The sequence below is a fragment of the Brienomyrus brachyistius genome, chromosome 4, assembly GCF_023856365.1.
Source record: "Brienomyrus brachyistius isolate T26 chromosome 4, BBRACH_0.4, whole genome shotgun sequence".
Classification (NCBI taxonomy): Eukaryota; Metazoa; Chordata; class Actinopteri; order Osteoglossiformes; family Mormyridae; genus Brienomyrus; species Brienomyrus brachyistius.
This window is the reverse complement of record NC_064536.1, coordinates 29,272,106-29,289,353: the sequence shown is the minus strand read 5'-3', so window position 1 is coordinate 29,289,353 and position 17,248 is coordinate 29,272,106. Positions and strand designations below refer to the sequence as shown.

General features: G+C 46.4%; 1 protein-coding gene across 2 annotated transcripts in view; it reads right to left on the bottom strand.

Annotated features, from left to right (window-relative positions):
- LOC125740811 (cadherin-18) overlaps positions 1 to 17,248 on the bottom strand; it is a 137,461-nt gene that overhangs the window by 19,208 nt on the left and 101,005 nt on the right. For both annotated transcript variants that reach the window (XM_049012468.1, XM_049012469.1), the window contains one exon: positions 12,204 to 12,323. In XM_049012468.1, the coding sequence (XP_048868425.1) occupies positions 12,204 to 12,323 (120 nt within the window). The remainder of the gene's footprint in view (positions 1 to 12,203; positions 12,324 to 17,248) is intronic.

Sequence of the window (17,248 nt, the reverse complement as noted above, 5' to 3'; positions counted from 1 at the left end):
GGCTGGATGAAAGCGTCATGCTGAAATTCAAAAGCCGCGTTTCATGCGCAGTGGACATCAGAGACTCCAATCTCACTTTCCAAGACTGGGGGAGGTGGACACAGCCCAGCTCAGTACAGTCAGCGGCCCTCCCGAAAGTAAAGAACCAGCAACAACAAACCACAACGCAATTAAACTGTCTATTGCAAGACCAGACAATTTTGGTCATACATACTAGCAGTTCTGAACCGCTAAGACACACTAGTCTTTGGGTTTCGTCATTACCCAGTCCACGGTGACCTCCAAGTTTGAAGTACTCTGAAGAAGAACACATCACCTGTGAAAGGATGTCAGTAAATGTGAGGTTATACCCTGGTACTATGCCTTGGGGTTAGCATATAACACATACGGTGGATTTCATCTCAGCTCAAAGCAAATGCCGCACCTGCATCTTGGGGGCTGGGAAGAGGCATATTTAGACTAGATCTATCCTAGGCAAGCATCACTCAAGATCCAGTGTAGATCCAGGCTAGATCTAGGAATCGTTTATTCCACGCACGTCATCTGACGAGGAACAAAGGGCGTCTTAATTTGAAGTGGTGGAGAAAAAAAACAGGAAATGTAATCAGGAAATGAAACGTTTTTAAATGGAATAATCGTGCTCATTAAATAAGCTGAGTCACCACACCTGTTACTTTGCTTTAGGACATACAGGATATACAAACCAAACACTTCAATAGCTCATGGTTTGAATTTCACACTACTTATAACTATGAATAAATCCAGATTAATTATATCAGCAGAGTATAGCCTGATATCTTAGTGTTCCATGCCATAAAAGCACGAATATCCACATTAGTTTTAAAGGTAATGAAATACAGAATCCTCCAGTAAGTCGTTTGGTCCCATGATTTGAATTGTAAAATGTATTCAATTAAGATGTCAATTGAATCAAATGAATTTAGAGCTCAGCCAGACGGAGATGGACGGAGGTGGGTTTGGGGAATGCAGCTTATTTCCACAGACGGCAGCCTGAAATGCCAAGGGGTGAATAATTCACTGAGACGGGTCTCTGAAGCCAGGTTTGTGCCGGACGTCGGAGCCCGGGTTACGGGCTAAGGGGGAGGGAGGGGATTTCTGCTATCGCCACGCGAATGAGACACGCGTGTCATTGAAACTCTGCTCTAGAACCACATGGTTACAGTATGGTGTGTACTTTTGAGGAAGTAGGGTCAGACTGGAACAATTAAAGGTTAAGGGGCCTTACACAGGGGCCCAACAGTGACACTCTGCTAACCGTGGGATCTGAACCAGCAAAAATCTGGGAGGAAGAGAATCTGTAATCAAAGATGCTGTAATAGTATCTAGGGGAAAACTTTAGCCAAAACAATCTCTGCAAAACTGAAAGCTCGTTTGGACGAGCTGCCTACTTATGTGAGAATTAAACCAGGAAGTGAGCACTCACATGAATCACGATGGTGCGTGTTAAGATCAGAGAGGCGGATCTGGAGCGCAATGTTCCCGATGATGGACAGAAGGGGGCGGAGCCACGGGATACGCAAAACAGATTGGCACCTCTTCCATAATCGGGTCACGTCTTTCGAGAAAAGGCGCATATTAAGCTGGTGCTGGGCGCCAGCAGGAACTGACAGACGAGGAGGCCACACAGTGGAGGAGGCGAGGGTGGGGGTGAGCAGAGGAACAAATTGCTGCTCTTCCTTTTATTTAATCAGTTGGCGATGCAAGCTCGACTCGCTCCATGCTCTGAATTTTATATCAAGCCATTATGGGGAGGGGGGGTGTTGGAATGGATGGGGGCAGGCGGACCTGGAGGGGATTAACCTGAATGTCACATCATGGTGCCCGTCCAAGCTGTCCATTTGACCTCTGACCTCTGACAAACAAGACCAGTACTCACCCAGGAGCAGGAAGACAGTGTCTAAGGGGATGGAACATTACGGAGCTACAAAACAGGGACTGTCATTCCTGAACCAGCCGGGAATTAGCCTTAAATTCTCTAGCAGGGCGTGGGTACGTATCTGATAATTAGTCTGCGATGCCTGTGCGTTAAATATCCGTTAATTAACATGATTTCCTGCTCTCGTGTACACAGGTATCCACTGGCTTAGGTCCTGTCGAGTCACACCTCATCACATTTACATCCGAGGTCCGCAGAAAATAATCTGCACTGGCTGAGAGACGCCTGAAAGCAGACATAGCAGGAAGTTAGCGCGTGTATCGCTTAGCTATCTGGATAGATACACAACACAACCGGATGTAATGCAGACACAGATGTCATGCCCGTCTCGTCCGCTCCTCGGGTGTGCCACGCCCCCTGATTACCCACGTGTACTACCCTGATTGTCTCCAGCATTGTCTGATTTCCATGCTTAGTCTTTGTGTATTTAAGTCCTGGTCTGACCTGTTCCCCTTGTCCGTCATTGTGGTTTGGTGTGATCTTCTCCCTGTCGATGTTCTCCAGTCCTGATTCCCCTATTAAACCCTTAGTTTACCCCGATATCTGCCTGTCTGCTTGCTCCTTGCACGCCTACCCGCACGATCGCCGCTCTCCCTGCGTCTGATCGTGACACACAGATACAATACCTGCTAAATATTTTGTTACATAGAAGCTCACTGTACTGTACAAATAAATATTTCGCTGCAGCTTCGAGCACCGTTTTCTTTCTCAGCTCCTGTCATTGGCTACGCTGTCTATCTTTTCATTTCATAGTGCAATTCCTGCCATATTCATAAGTGTTGTGGTTTTATATTTATATTATTATTTGGTATAGAGTACTGTGTTTATCTTACAGTACTCTACTTAATGTCTTGTCTCTCTCCTATACCAAATGCCCAAACTGACTTGCATCCACAGGTCCTGGTCCCAAATGCAGAGGCAAGTCGGCAGGTAACTGTATTTATAGACAGGCACCTCTCCAAGTACGCAATGCCAACTCATGTAAATCCGGACTTGCTACATGATGTCCTGAATGATATGGGCAGGCCAAACTGGCTTATGTATAATGTGAGCATGGCTGCCTGAATATATAAGAAGCACGGCCCTCATCTTAGCGTGACTAAAGAATCCTTTAGGTGTCGCTTGATAAGGTGCCTGAAACACGCTGCAAACGCACCGTCCATCTTGCCGCTTGAGGTATATAATATCAAAGGAATGACTGGTGCTCAGCTACGTTTCTAAGAAACTTGCACAGCGCTCCTGCTGCCCAGGGTAACCTTCCTCTGTTCCAATCCAAACTTGACTGCCGCCACTTTCAATTTGCAGGCCTCTGCTGACAGTGCAGGATTCCAGAAACTCACTTTTTCTCCTCTATTCAAAGTTTTTTTTTTTATATACCTGGAACAGTTGCCTTTTCCAGATGCTGAACAGATCTGACGGCTCAGACTGAACAATGTACGGTAAAACTTTGAAATTGGTGACAGGGCACGCCAAACTCACTCCGATCAGTGTTAGCCTTCTCTCAGGGGTGATATCTGATCCAATGTCCAGCCTTACAACGATTCAATTACATTTGATCTCCTTTTAAATTCCCCAATCGTAGCGCTCCCTCGGGATTGTAAATGTTTACATACAGGAGTACCTTATAAATTATTTTAACCAAACTGCATCCAAAGTTCATGCTCGTGTACTGCATCCCCTGTATTTTACCTATTATGTTATTATTGATCTATCACATATTCAGCATATCCCTTCATGTCCTGCAGTATGCGGATAACACATTTATAAATACATTTAAACATTACAATATCACAGCGACACCTTTACAAAGTCGTCCGTCCTGTATTTCAGTCCCAGCGGAAATATGGCCCAGTAGATAATGGTTCCACGCTGACAGAAATTCAGTGACACTTCTGCTGGTGAATATTTAACAATGGAAGTAAATTGTAAAACTGAGCATGTTATGTGCACAGTGAAATGTTCTTTACCACTGGGGACAAAAGGTCAGCTGTAAAAGTATTTGTGAGGCTGCTAAAATCCACCTGTTTAAACTGCAGTGTACCTCCTAAGCTGATAAATAATTTAACAAGTGCCGCTGTACTTTTTTTTTGGTACAAGAAGTTGACGTGCATGAGGGTGTTCGCTTGAATATGAATACTGCACCTTCCTTCACAGAATCCTGAGAGTTGATGTATGGAATATTCCAGAATAACCCCCTGTGGAGCAGTCAAACTGGAAACGTCCAGCCCTGCTTTCTGGTGAAAAAGCTTATTGAGCAAGTGGATCTGTTCCTCAAATCGGGTTAGTTTGGCCGGGAGAGGCTGCTCTCACAAGAACTAATCTCGCTGGAGGGCCTAATGCCTCGCGATCAGTCTCTCCTCTCTTCGGTGAGTGCGATGGAGTTTGAGGACCTATCAGCTCCCCAGACTCAGCTCGGGTCAGTTGCATTGCTGGAGTCACCTCTTGCTTTATCCATATTCTCAAGCCAGCTGGTGCCTAATTAATCCGTGCCCCCCCCATGGGCTAAACAAGCTAACCATAAGGCCTGGTGACGATCGGAGGGATTCAAGGCCAAAGCCTGGAAAAAAAAATGATAACATCCTGAAGAAGATATTAAAGGTGATTCTGGCCCTGTGCTCAGATGCATATCTGCTGATTTCTTTCAACGTTTATTATTATTTTATGATTTATCCGTTTAACTTAAAAACAGGCAGTTAGATACCTAAGCCTAAGAATAATAATAAGAGGAAGTCATAGAAACAAAATCACAAAAGTGATGTGTGATACACTTTATTTCTTACGAGGCCCTGGAAGGTCATCAAATTCTCCAGGTACAAGAAACACCATAAGAGGCCAAAACGTGACGTGAGCCCCAGCACGCTGCAAGCCGGCGGCGTTCTGCGTCACCAGCCGGTAATTCACTCCAGTGACTTACAGGAGGATTCACAAGTGACATCAGGATCTACCTGCTTTGTTAGCTGAGAGTTCAGAAGGTGGGCATGTGCTCAGGGAATCTGCCCGCGAAGCCGGTTATATCACAGAAAGCTACATTGTATCTTTATACCAGCACTCACATCCCTGCTCTCGATGGGTCCACATCAGATCAGCGGAACCAGCTCACATTTCATAACACAAACGAGGCAATAAGGCCTTTAACTGCTTGATGCCGAATATGAATTAGCCGAATTTTACATGGCATGGAAAAAGACAGGCAGTTCTTCACTGAACTAAGGAATTCCATAAACCCTTATGCGCAAATTTTCCAGAAGTTGGATTGACCATGACCCAAAATCAAATAGCTGGCAAAAGCGTTCAGGACACTTTATAGCCTCCCTATTCAAATCTGGTCCTTGACTCCAAAACCAATTTCAATTCTCTCAGGTACTTAGTTTAATAATTACTGATTATGATTGGTCAGATTATATTAAATAAATATCTTGAATAAATAAAAGTGTAAACTGCTCGTTTACTTACAGACATACAGTCACCCTTTTGTGTTAGTGCTTCTATAAACTCTATGAATTTCATGTATTTTTTAGGTAAATGCGTATTTCCTGAAGTTTTTACGTAAGGCGGCATGGTGATGCAGTGGTTAGCACTGTTGCCTCACACCTCTGGGACCCGGGTTCGAGTCTCCGCCTGGGTCACATGTCTGTGGAGTTTGCATGTTGCATACTCCGGTTTCCCCCCACAGTCCAAAAACATGCTGAGGCTAATTGTACTTGCTAAATTGCCCGTAGGTGTGCATGTGTGAGTGAATGGTGTGTGAGTGTGCCCTGCGATGGGCTGGCCCCCCATCCTGGGTTGTTCCCTGCCTCGTGCCTATTGCTTCCGGGATAGGCTCCGGACCCCCCGTGACCCAGTAGGATAAGCGGTTTGGAAAATGTATGGGGTCTTATGTAATTTGAGAGCTGCCAGTTTCTAGCAGGAAGGGCTGATATGCCTATTAAAACATACATGCGTTTAAAACATTGCCGGATCCTCACACCCTAAGGCCAGCATAAAACATAAGGGGGAGTCAAAACGCCTTTGCGTCTCACCAACTGAGAGCATTGTACAGCTATGTAGTGCCTAACAGAGGCTGTAAATCGTTTACCGCTCTTGTCAAAAGGCTCTAGTCCTCACCATGGTTACAGGGAACTTTCCGATAGCATCCTTGCAGCGTGTCACATCTCCCATTACAGAGGGCAGAACTTTCCGGTACCATCCCTGCAGCATGTCACATCTCCCGGTTATCTGGAACCATTTGCATGGAAATGGCCCGGAAAGTCAGCCAAATCCCGCAAATCAAGGCTATTACTACCGATTACTAAAACTAGGAAGCTCAGGAACAGCATTGCTGCCAGCAGAAAAAAACATTAAAATCCTAATGCACGTGAACAGCGAGGGTGGGGCGGCCGGGGGGGGGAATGGGTGCGGTGCTGAGTTTCCTTTCTTCCTTTTAATAATCAGTTAATTTCAACAAAAACAAACATAATCAGATGCTCATTTTGGAGATGGATTGTTTGAGTCTGCGGTTCTGGATCTTCTCAAAATAAAATCAACGGTATATGCTAACTGCTAATTAGTCATCTACATCTCTCGTTGAGGACAATGAGAAAGAAGAGATTAAACGAATTACTCCTTCTGCATTCTTACATGGCCCTTTACATGCCTTTATTCCACTGAATCCGAATTGCGTGCATCACTAATAAAATTCCCCATGTACGAAATGCACGTACACTACTTAAATCTCCACAGGATGATTGGGGAATTATATTATGGGATTTCTGAGCCCACTAATGTGCTTAAGGCATCTCTTTTTGTAAAAATAATATAAATACGTTCTTCCTTTGGCAAACTGGATTACATCCCATTAGACACTCTCGATTCCAGTAGAAGGCTTGGCGTAGACAACACTCTGATCATCTGACCTTTGACCTCCCCCTGTTCGATTTCCTGATTAGAGAGAAGGCCGAGCCATTTGACCACAAAACCGCAGGGGTGTCTGGTAGCCACTGCGTAACCAGCCCACACAACAACTTTTGCAATCACATAAGATTAACTGAGGCTCTGCCTTTCAGTGGATAAACTGTAATGGAACTTAACTGATTCAATTAATCAATCAATGAATCAATAACATCCACAGGATTTCACCATTTTTCGCAGTCACAACGCTGATCTCTGAACAGCTCTGACTGCAGTTTTTTTGGCTCCATGACCACAAGAGTAATATTGAAAACGTTCTGCCAGGATTTATGGGATGCTGACAAGGCAGCTGCAGCAAAGGATATATAGATTCGACTCTGAAAAGCTGCACTATAGCTAAATATGTAACGCAACCTACTGTCAGAGAATGGCGGCCTGACCTCTCCAGATTCCCAGGATCCTTTACTTTAGTGAATCCATCATAATACCGGCTACAGGTCACTGTGAGTGGCGGTGGCAGCTGTGAGGTTGTTCAGCAGATCCAGCCAAGAAAAAAATAAAGAATCCAATGATGGATTTTTCTCCCCCCCTGCAAAATTCAGCCGCATGTCAGAGCGGCAAATATCAGATTCCATCCAATAATTAAAGCCGTTTCTCAGCATGCTCCTTAACACTCTGCAGATAGCTTTCGAGATCACTTCACTGCAAGGGTGGATTAATGAGCGAACTGAGTATGATCATAATGTCAAATGGACTACCTCCTTACTCCATAAAGGCATACGGAGAATGACATTAAGCAAAGCATAAGTAAATTCCAGCCGACAATAAAATGGTCTAATCGTACACTTGTACGTGCAGCGATCATTTGCAGAGACCTGGGGAATATGGCTCCATATTTATGATTAATGACTTATTGAGGTTAACTCACTGAAATTCGAAAGTAATCGTTAAGTCGACGGATGTTTAGTTGGGTTAACACATCCAGTCTACAGCAAACCAGGAAGATCTTCGCCTAGTATAGTAGAAAGAAAAGACATGGGTTGTGTGACACGTGAGCGGAGATGGTACACGGACTTGAGCACGTCAGCGGAGCGTGCAGCGCAATGAAAACAATCGATCTGTAAGTGGATATCAACCCAGGTACGATTAGGAAAGAATGAAAGAGAGGTGACTCGGGCTTGGACTTATTTTCTGCAGCAAATACGGTTTATCGATCGAAAAAGGAACTTAATAAACCAGTTTCTCCGCTAAGCGCACTAACTTTTATCGCGAGAAACAGAAGCAAGTGTAACTTTATGCAGGGAGAGAATCTTAACTAGTCAGAGTAGCACTGAATTCTCAAAACTCACAGTGGGAGTGATTACTATGTGCTGTCAGTCACTGCCTGCTGTCACCCAATAGAAACCATTAATCCTTCAGGGTTAGACCAATCAGGACCTCGGAATATATGACAAGCACCGCCCACTATGGTTCTCAATATAATTGGTCCCCCTTTACACATCATAACATATATTCTTTTCCTTGGGTTTATAAGGGTACATCTTCCCTCTCCTAGACCCAACGTGCGTCTCAGAAATATCCAGATGCTCTCCGACTGGCTCCCAGGGAATAAAAGCGTCTCATGTGGCCCGTGAGGGACTGGAAAACGCCTCTGGTATTTAGGCTGCCACGGGAACCAGCAGACATTAGTAAATTTACTGCCGCACTGCTGCACGGGAGACGGAAGAAAGATCAGCATTGTGTTCATCGCCAACGGTGCTGACTGGGTCCGTTGTGTTTATTCTAAGCACTTTAAATATTACTGACCTGCTAGGATGCTAAAAAGCTTCCTACATGATACGGGATGAAGGGAATATTCACAGGCTAATCAATCTATCTATCTGTTACAAAGGAGGAGCACGAAACCCCACTTGACAGTTTGAGCTTAGGACACAATGTGAAGGAGAAAAGCAGCCCCCTCTTGAAACTCCCATTAGATGTCTTCTTCCATTGTTTCAAGTTCCCGTGTAGCAGATGGTCATGCCCTAACCCTCTCCACCAGCACCTTTAAATCCGTCCTGGCCCAAACGACTCTCTGCATCAATCAGCACACAACCCTAATGACGCGCACTTCGAATATTAAGAGTAGCCCGAGGCTGCATTAAATCTGCCCTTTCCGGCACTTCCTGCATGTCTCTTTCAAAACGGTGAAAGCCTTCTGTCCCTGTATCACAAGGCGTAGAGGACACTCAACTATAAAAATGCAACTCATAAATAATCTCCTCCACTGGAATGTAACTGGTCCAGCACAGACAGCCCAGAGCGAAAAAAAATGAAATAAATAAAGACTTTATGCATAATTATGGCATTTATATTCTGGTCTCGCCGATGCATCAGTTACTTAAATATGGAGGTTGCTGGAGCTTGAACCTCTGCTTGTTGGCGTGGAGAAAAAGTAGCTGTCTAAGGGTTCATTATAACCACCGCCCAAAAGGTTGCTTTAAATAAAAATAATAGAAAAAAACAAAGTATGCTTAACCTCAATAAGTTAATGCACGGATCAACACGTTTTCCCCAACCAGATTCAGGAAACGGATGAAATTTTCCTCACTCCCGAGGAAGCTATTTTAGCACACGGCAGACAGACACGGCCATGACTGCGCAGGTTTGCAGTTTGGTTTGTAGGAACCTCGATGGCGCCAGTCGGAATCGCCTCCAGGAGTAAAGTTATTCTAAGAAGTCGCCGGTATATCCTTCAGCGTCTCTGCAGCACGCTTGCGGCATGCTCTTGTGGTGCTTTGTAATCTTCTTTTGTAGATCTTATAGCCCAAATCCCTCAACTCGACTACATCCTTCTTTACGTAGACCTTCGAGATCCGCTGTTGTCTTTGCTGCTATTTGTTTACTCCCCCCCCATCCCTTTGGTGTAATATAGCTTCCGAGTCGATAAATGACACCTCTGTGGTACTTTACTACCAGATGACGAGGCGTAGATTCGGGCCCCTCCTGGAGTTCGGGCCCTTCCCGATCGCACAATCTGGTCTATCTGCAGTGTGGGGGCTTGACCGGAAAGCCTTGGAACATTCTACAAACATTTAACTGTCCGTCGCCCCCCTTTCCTGGGTCAGGATAGACATCTTGCGATGGAAAAGGTCTATAAACAGAACGACTCTCTCCTGGACAAACATCCAGCATGTAAGACCTTCTGGAGGTCCGAGGGTCCTGAAAACACTGCTGCTTCTAACACCAGGAAACAGTCAAAGCTCGTTGCCGGCTTGGAAAAATATTACACACATCATTAAATGGGGCAAACAGTCCCCATCGAAGCCCATTTGGTGCCCTAGTTTAGCACCCCCAAAGGCAGATGGCGCTGTAGGGATGACTGAGAGAAGGGCAGATCCACCCCTGAGTGGTGCCAGTGTTTTTCACCACTAAAACCATGTGTTTGCATATCGTTCCCTAGGGTACTTCCCGCTGGCCAAAAACCACGACTACACTGTGGGGGTGGTTGGGAAAAATGACATTTTGAGTGGGATCCCATAAAACAATAAACCCGCTACTGGGTGCAACATTTCAAATCCTGCAATTCAAGGCCTGGCCCCTCCTCTGTGGGTTAGACTCGTTGTAGGTGGTAATTGGGCCGGGGGGGGGGTGCGTGTGTGTGTTTACCCTGCAGGGGGCAGCCAGCGGGTCATTGTTATGCAAAGAAAGGGGGTGGAATCATAGCAGGAGAGGCAGCAGCTGCTGGAATTGCAGCCTGCCGGTCTTCTCTGTGAACCCCCCCATCATGCGTGCTGTGCACATATCCGGCAGTTGCCTGCACGCCTAAGGCACAGGAGCCTCATCTTTCTACACTCAAGGCCCCCAGCTGCACCTCAGAGGGTCCCTGAGGATTATAAGAAGGGCTACATGGGCAATTGCCCAGAAAGACATCTTCTGAGGAAGCACCATACACACCTCCCCCAACCTGACTGCTCATGTGTGGGGGGGGGGCGGGGGGGGGTGCCAACGGTGAAGCCGTTGGCTCAGATTTCACCCAAGGCACCAAGCATCCTAGACCCCTCACGGACCACACAAACCATTACTCTCATCCTACATCAGATTAAGCCCAGACTGACCGCTTGTCTTCTCCCACCCCCCCCCCCCCCCCCCACGTACAACCCACCCCCTCACAAAGCCCCCTAGGTGCTTAAGCATGCTGCTCTAATGCAGAAAAACACGCTTTACACCCCGAAGTGGTTTGCCACCTCAATCGATTTTCCGGCCCCCACCAGAAATCCAAGCTATCGGGTCCGGAATTTACATATGTTCCAGCACAGAATTTAAAGAGATACACGCAATGCTCATCGCCGAGGTGCTATCCTTCTATTCTGGCCAAAACCTCTTTTTAACTTCACAGCGTTGCGTTGCCAAGTAGAGCACGCTGAATTTACACAGCTTTACATTTTCTCTCGAAGATTCATCTACGCTCCAGATCACAGATACGGAATAACGGAAAATATGAACCAGAACTCGACAGACTCTCTCTCTCCCACACACAATAAAGTCTCCCCCTGACAGTGCCATTAAAATTTAATCAAATTTAATCTTAGAGAGCTCTCTAACAAAGATGCAGTCTGCATATTCTTGTGGTCCCGGAGCTCAGGCGTGGCTTTTCGGAGCACCGACAAAAAAATATTCAACAACAGAAGGGAAAATCAAGTCATTTGCTGCTTGTCCGGAACGTGCGTGAAAATGTCTTGCAGGACAGAAATAAATCAATCAGTCGATAGTGTCACTATATTAATACAAATAGTAATAACAATATGCGCTTTCACATCAAGGCACTATTCAGTTCCCACCCAACCCTCCAAATTAATGTGGAATAGTGATTTAATTTTATAGTTCAATAGTTGCTAAGCAGCTGGTAAAACACAGCACTGACCACTGCAAGGACCCCCAGGGCCATTAACGCTGCAGTTAGCCAGCGATGCGTGGAATGCTGGTGTTTTTCACTATTTTCTCGAAGAAATGTATGTCTGTTACGTGAAAGAGGGATCCCACAGGCATCCACAAGAGAGCAGGCCTGATTTATGCAGGTAAGATCAGGGGTGTGTACAAGGGCGGGGTCACAGAGGCACTAGAGCTGATTGGTCCGTGGAGTGCACGCCTTCCCCGTAAATCACCAAATTAAAACATAATTGGCTAAAGGTAACTAAGGCCCCTCTTTATGATTTATGGCCTCTCTTATGCTGACAGAAGACATATGACTGAAACAGAGGATAGCGGCGCCAGCACAATGCAAAGACACCAACAAGCCATCCTGCCATATGAGGCTGACAGTATCGCCCAGCTAGACTCAAACGTTTCTCCCCCCCGGACCACACACAGGTGGACTCACCCGTTTTGGGGTCCACAGAGAAGTAGGGCTGTCCCTGCAGGATGCTGTAGACCACCCGGGCGCTGTTCCCGTAGGTGGGGTCGTCCGCGTCCGTCGCTGTCACCTGAAACACGGAAGTACCTGGAACACGGGAGGAAATACATGCATTAGGCGTAAGAAGGCCGACACTATTGTATGGGGGGGGGGTATCTGATGTGCAACTGTGTGTCTGTGGCTGAGCTCGCTACATGAATCCTGAGGATGTGTCTTTGTCACACACATACACACATGTGCCTCTGCACGCGTGCTTGTGTTGTCTCTATTGATCTTAGGGCGATTAAGAGGAAGAGATTAAACATAGGGGGTGGGCGGGGCAAATTAATGAAAGAAATTATGACATGCGGGTCCTGCGATCAACTCCTTGCTTCGCACACAAGACCAGGGGTCTGACTCCGAGACGGAGGATGGCTCCTTACTGCGAGATTGAAGACAGACCTCAGTAGAGCAAGGAGTGACACTGTACTTCCTCCAGCTGCTTCACGATAATCATAAACGGTATTTATAAGCGGCTTCTCTGTTAAATACCACTCGTACTTCATAGGAAACGGGTTTAGCAGTGACCCACGGTGCTGTGATCATGTCATCGAACACCTGGGCCGGTTACACCAACACCGTGGCACAAAGAGAAAGGTTTAGGCCCCTCTTTTGGAGAATTGCACAAATAATTATAAATAATGTATCAATTGTTGTGTACATTGGGTCTGGGTCAAACTGAAGAGTCCCACAACATGCAAATGTCTGTATTAACATATGGCACACTGGGGGTGGGGCTGTCACTGATTACAGGATAATACAAGCAGGCGAACGTCATGCTCCTCGATTGTGTTCAGGAGGGAACCCTTTGTGATGTCACAGAAACCGTCCAGCAGTTGGACATATGGATGGATGGATGAGTAGATAATGTTAAAACCCTGAGATATCTGGTCCGGGCATGCTCAGGCTAATTCACGTCTCTTGGGTTACGTTCCAGTGTCCCAGTGACCCCTGGATTAATGAGGATGGATGGATGGATGGATGGATAGATGATTTCAAAGCCACGTATCAGGGTCACAACTATGATCCCACGGCTGACCCCCGTGGGGTTGCGGAACGCCCACGCCCACCGGCCCCAATTCCCAGTCTCTCCCATTGGCTTATGGCCAGTACCTCTTCTCGGTTAATACAATCCCGGGATCTGAAATTGGCCAGCTCAGACAGGATTATCCAGGGAGCTGGGCTGTCTTTATTTCAGCAATATGGGCGTGAAAACAAACCGCTGGTGGCAGGAGGACCGGGACCAACAGGACAGAGCTGATTCGCCTTGTGAAAAACAATTAACACCTCAGTGTCTGGCTTCAGACCAGACGGGCACTGTGCTTTACATATGCAGGTAGGGGAGGGGGGGGGGGTCACTGTGATGGGGGGAAGCAAAGCAACAGGAGCAGGGTCCAACTGGATGATGTAGTGGGGAGATTACAACCTCCAACCAATTATGTACTGAGTTTGCACGTCCACACGCACCATGGACAATGTTGCATCTGAAGACTTTGCACAGCAACCTGGTCATTTATATACACACTTTTATGACTGTGGCACTGTTACTTATCCACACCTTTGGGATACTTATAGCCATGGCATTACGTCTGCACTGCGCTATATGTTTGCAGTGCACTTGTGTTTGCACTGCACTCTATGTTTGCAGTGCACGTTATGTTTGCAGTGCACTTGTGTTTCCATATTTATTGTCATAAATGTGCACCATCATAATGGTACTTGCACTTTACTGTTTTGCTGAAGCATCTTAATTTCTAGGTGTTTTGATTTGTATTTATCTCAATGTCCTGCAGAGTAACATTTTCACAGCCTTTGTGTGACTTACTGTACACCTGACAGTGTTAATGTACTGGTTAGAATGAGCAGCAGTGGAGTTTGGCTGCGGCAGGCTGACATCAGGGTGTGGCCTTGGGCACCAGGCCCCCGGATCATTCCAAGGACCGAATGTAATGCCAAAAGATATGCCAGTCAACAGACTCTGCCCCCACAGAGAGGGGATGGATGATCTTGGAGCCACACTCAAAAAGTTATGTCAGACCCCCCCCTCCTTTTGTAGTGACCATTAAGGTCAATACTAAAACAGCACCACTTATCTCTCAGCACTAGAGGGACGTTGCAGTAAAAATCACAGCAGCGGCGCAGTGCACCTTTGTCCAGCAAGATACATTTGCTGCATGCATTTTGCAGAGCAGGACAGGACAGAACAGGCAGAGCAGAACAGGACAGAACAGGCAGAGCAGAACAGGACAGACCTCATGCTGCTGCCAGTTATTTAATCTCAGCACAACTTGACCCAATTTTGGGAACAAATAAAACACACATAAATAACTGACTTCGTGTGACTAGATTCTGTGCTTCTATTGGCTGTCCTAGACGTAGCCAAATGAGACTTGGCACATCGTTATTGGACAGCAGATGGACCAGGCCCACCCAATAATCCACAGTCTGAACCAACTTCTGAAAACAAATGTATAAACTGTGCTACTCACAGGGGCCATAATTCATTCAGAGGGGCCGCCATTAACCGATGATATGTTTGGAGAGGGGGCACTCCGAAGACCAATCAGATTTCAGCTGGGGTTATTGTCCCCGGCCCTGTACATGTCCCTGCATACAAATCCAAACTCATGACTAGCTGGGTTAATCTAAGATTGTCCTATGATTTAGCTGGGAATACTGCAAGGAATCTCAGTCCAGTTTCTCCACTTCATGGGAAACACCTTGGCCAACCATCGAGGCGAGTGCCTGATTGGATGCCTACCGTAGCTTGAGACTGAGGCTGACCAATCATGTTACACTGCGGGAAACACAGAAGACAAGGAGTAATGGATTGCATGTAAGTAGAAACAATGAGGTAATCTGTTTAGGCCTTTCAGACGTGGGTAACATTATCTCAGCGGAGCGACGAATGAAACTGTCTGATAAAAGCACTTCCAAAAATATACCTCTAACAATACGTCTTGCAGAAATGCTCACCCAGTGTGAAATAAAGTGTGCAATCCAGTCAGAGAGAAAGTGAAAGAGAATCATTCACATAAACATCCAGCTCCCTGCTCCATGTTGCCATTAGGGCTGCAGAATACCATCATTCCCTATTTATACCGTCATTTACTATTGTCTTTATCTTCTGTTCATTGTTCATAAACATTTCTTATAAACCAAATACACATCGAAAAGAATTACGTGAGAATCAGCAACTGGGAATTAAATATTATCAACATCGATATAATAATAAATCACAATTCCATACATCCATTTTCCCATAATGCAGTGCAGGCCACAGTGAGCTTGGATGCAATAATATGACACAGATTGTAAAAACTTGAGTCCAGACTGTTTCTATCAGAGGTTCAGGGCTGGATCCAGAGATAGGCAAACTAGGCAGCTGCCACTCAGACCAAGTCATGGAAAAAACATATTCAAATATATATATATAATTTATAATTAAATCTAAAAAAACCCATATCCATAAACATGGCTGGCCATAGCTATAGGCAAAATATGGGAAATGATCATTTGTTTTCAAGGTGGGGGGGCAATTCCAAGTAAAGCTTTGCCAAGAGCAGCTGAAAAGGCAGATCCGGCCCCCGCACACGCCTAAGGTGCTAATAGCTAACTGCTTTGCTATTACCGCCATGTTATTTCCTGGCTGTCTGCCTTTGCTTTGGCCTTCTGCCGAGACTGTCGCTACTCAGACTCCGGGGCTGGGAAACAACGACTCTCCAACCTTGCTCTCGCTTCCCGCGTCCTTTTGGAAGCGCTCGTGCAGGCATGCGGCGCCTGAAGAAAACCCATGTGACTCCCCACCTACTCAGCCGCTAACGCTAGCAGGCTTTAGGTGTTCGAGTCCCCCAGCCGACGCTTCTTCCCGTAGATAACAGCTGTATAAATAACACACAGTGTGAACAGGATTCTGAGGCATCCCATAATACTAACCGATGAAAATAACAACAAGTGGACTGGTCGCTGGCAAGGTAAAACTTTACTAATTATCTGTGGCTAAGCCAGGGCATGGTCCATGTTTGTTTGACATCCTGTCTCTCATTGCCATGGTGACACCTGTGTGCAGTCTGTTATCAGGACCAGAGAAGGAATAAATGTGTAACAAGACCTCATTGGACGACTTTTACAGAACGTCGGAAAAGGGAACAAATCACCATGGACCACGAGACACCAGGAGGGACAAGCCAACATCTCTTGGTGGAGATCTACAGTGTCCGAGTGCAGAGCCGGCCCCGGTGGGGGCAGGGAGGGCGGTGGGCTGTGAGGCAGGTTTCATTTCACTGGGTAAATTGACTTTTTATTTTTTTCAGTGTGACCCCTGTGGGTGAAAATGGTCTGAGAGTCGCTACCTCATTATTTGTTAACAAATACTTAAACTTCACGGCTGGGGTGGAACATATGAGGTGGGGTGCAGAGCAGAGAGCAGGGAAGGGCTCAGACACGAGGGCAGGCAGGGCAGCTGGGGGGTCGGGGGTTACAGGCCTCTGGGCCGTCATCTTACGATGGAGAATGCTGCTGTCCGAGTCTGTCACTCTGGAAGCAGCCAGAAAGGCTGGGGGATCTATATCCATCCATCCATCCATCCATCCATCCATCCATCCATCCATCCATCCATCAGCTACCATAGGGAGACAGAACCCCATCTCAAAAAGAAGAGGACATCCTAAACAGGAGGCCAGCCCGTCCCAGAGCACACACACGCAAACTCATACCCTGGAGGGTGACTCCGAGACGTCAGTGTGACTGAGACCATGCCTTGGGGGGCAATCCCCGCAAGGGTGGATTCACTTCTCAGGGGGCCATTCGGCTGACATGGGTGGGGGGCTTCCCAAGAGCTAGGGGGCTCCCCAAAAGAAACAAGAGAGCATTATAAAGCTTGATGAATGGAGGGGGGGGGGGTCGATTGGGCAATGAATGACAAGATTGACCCTTCCATTTATCCTGAGTCAATGCCGCTGACGTTTGTTGGG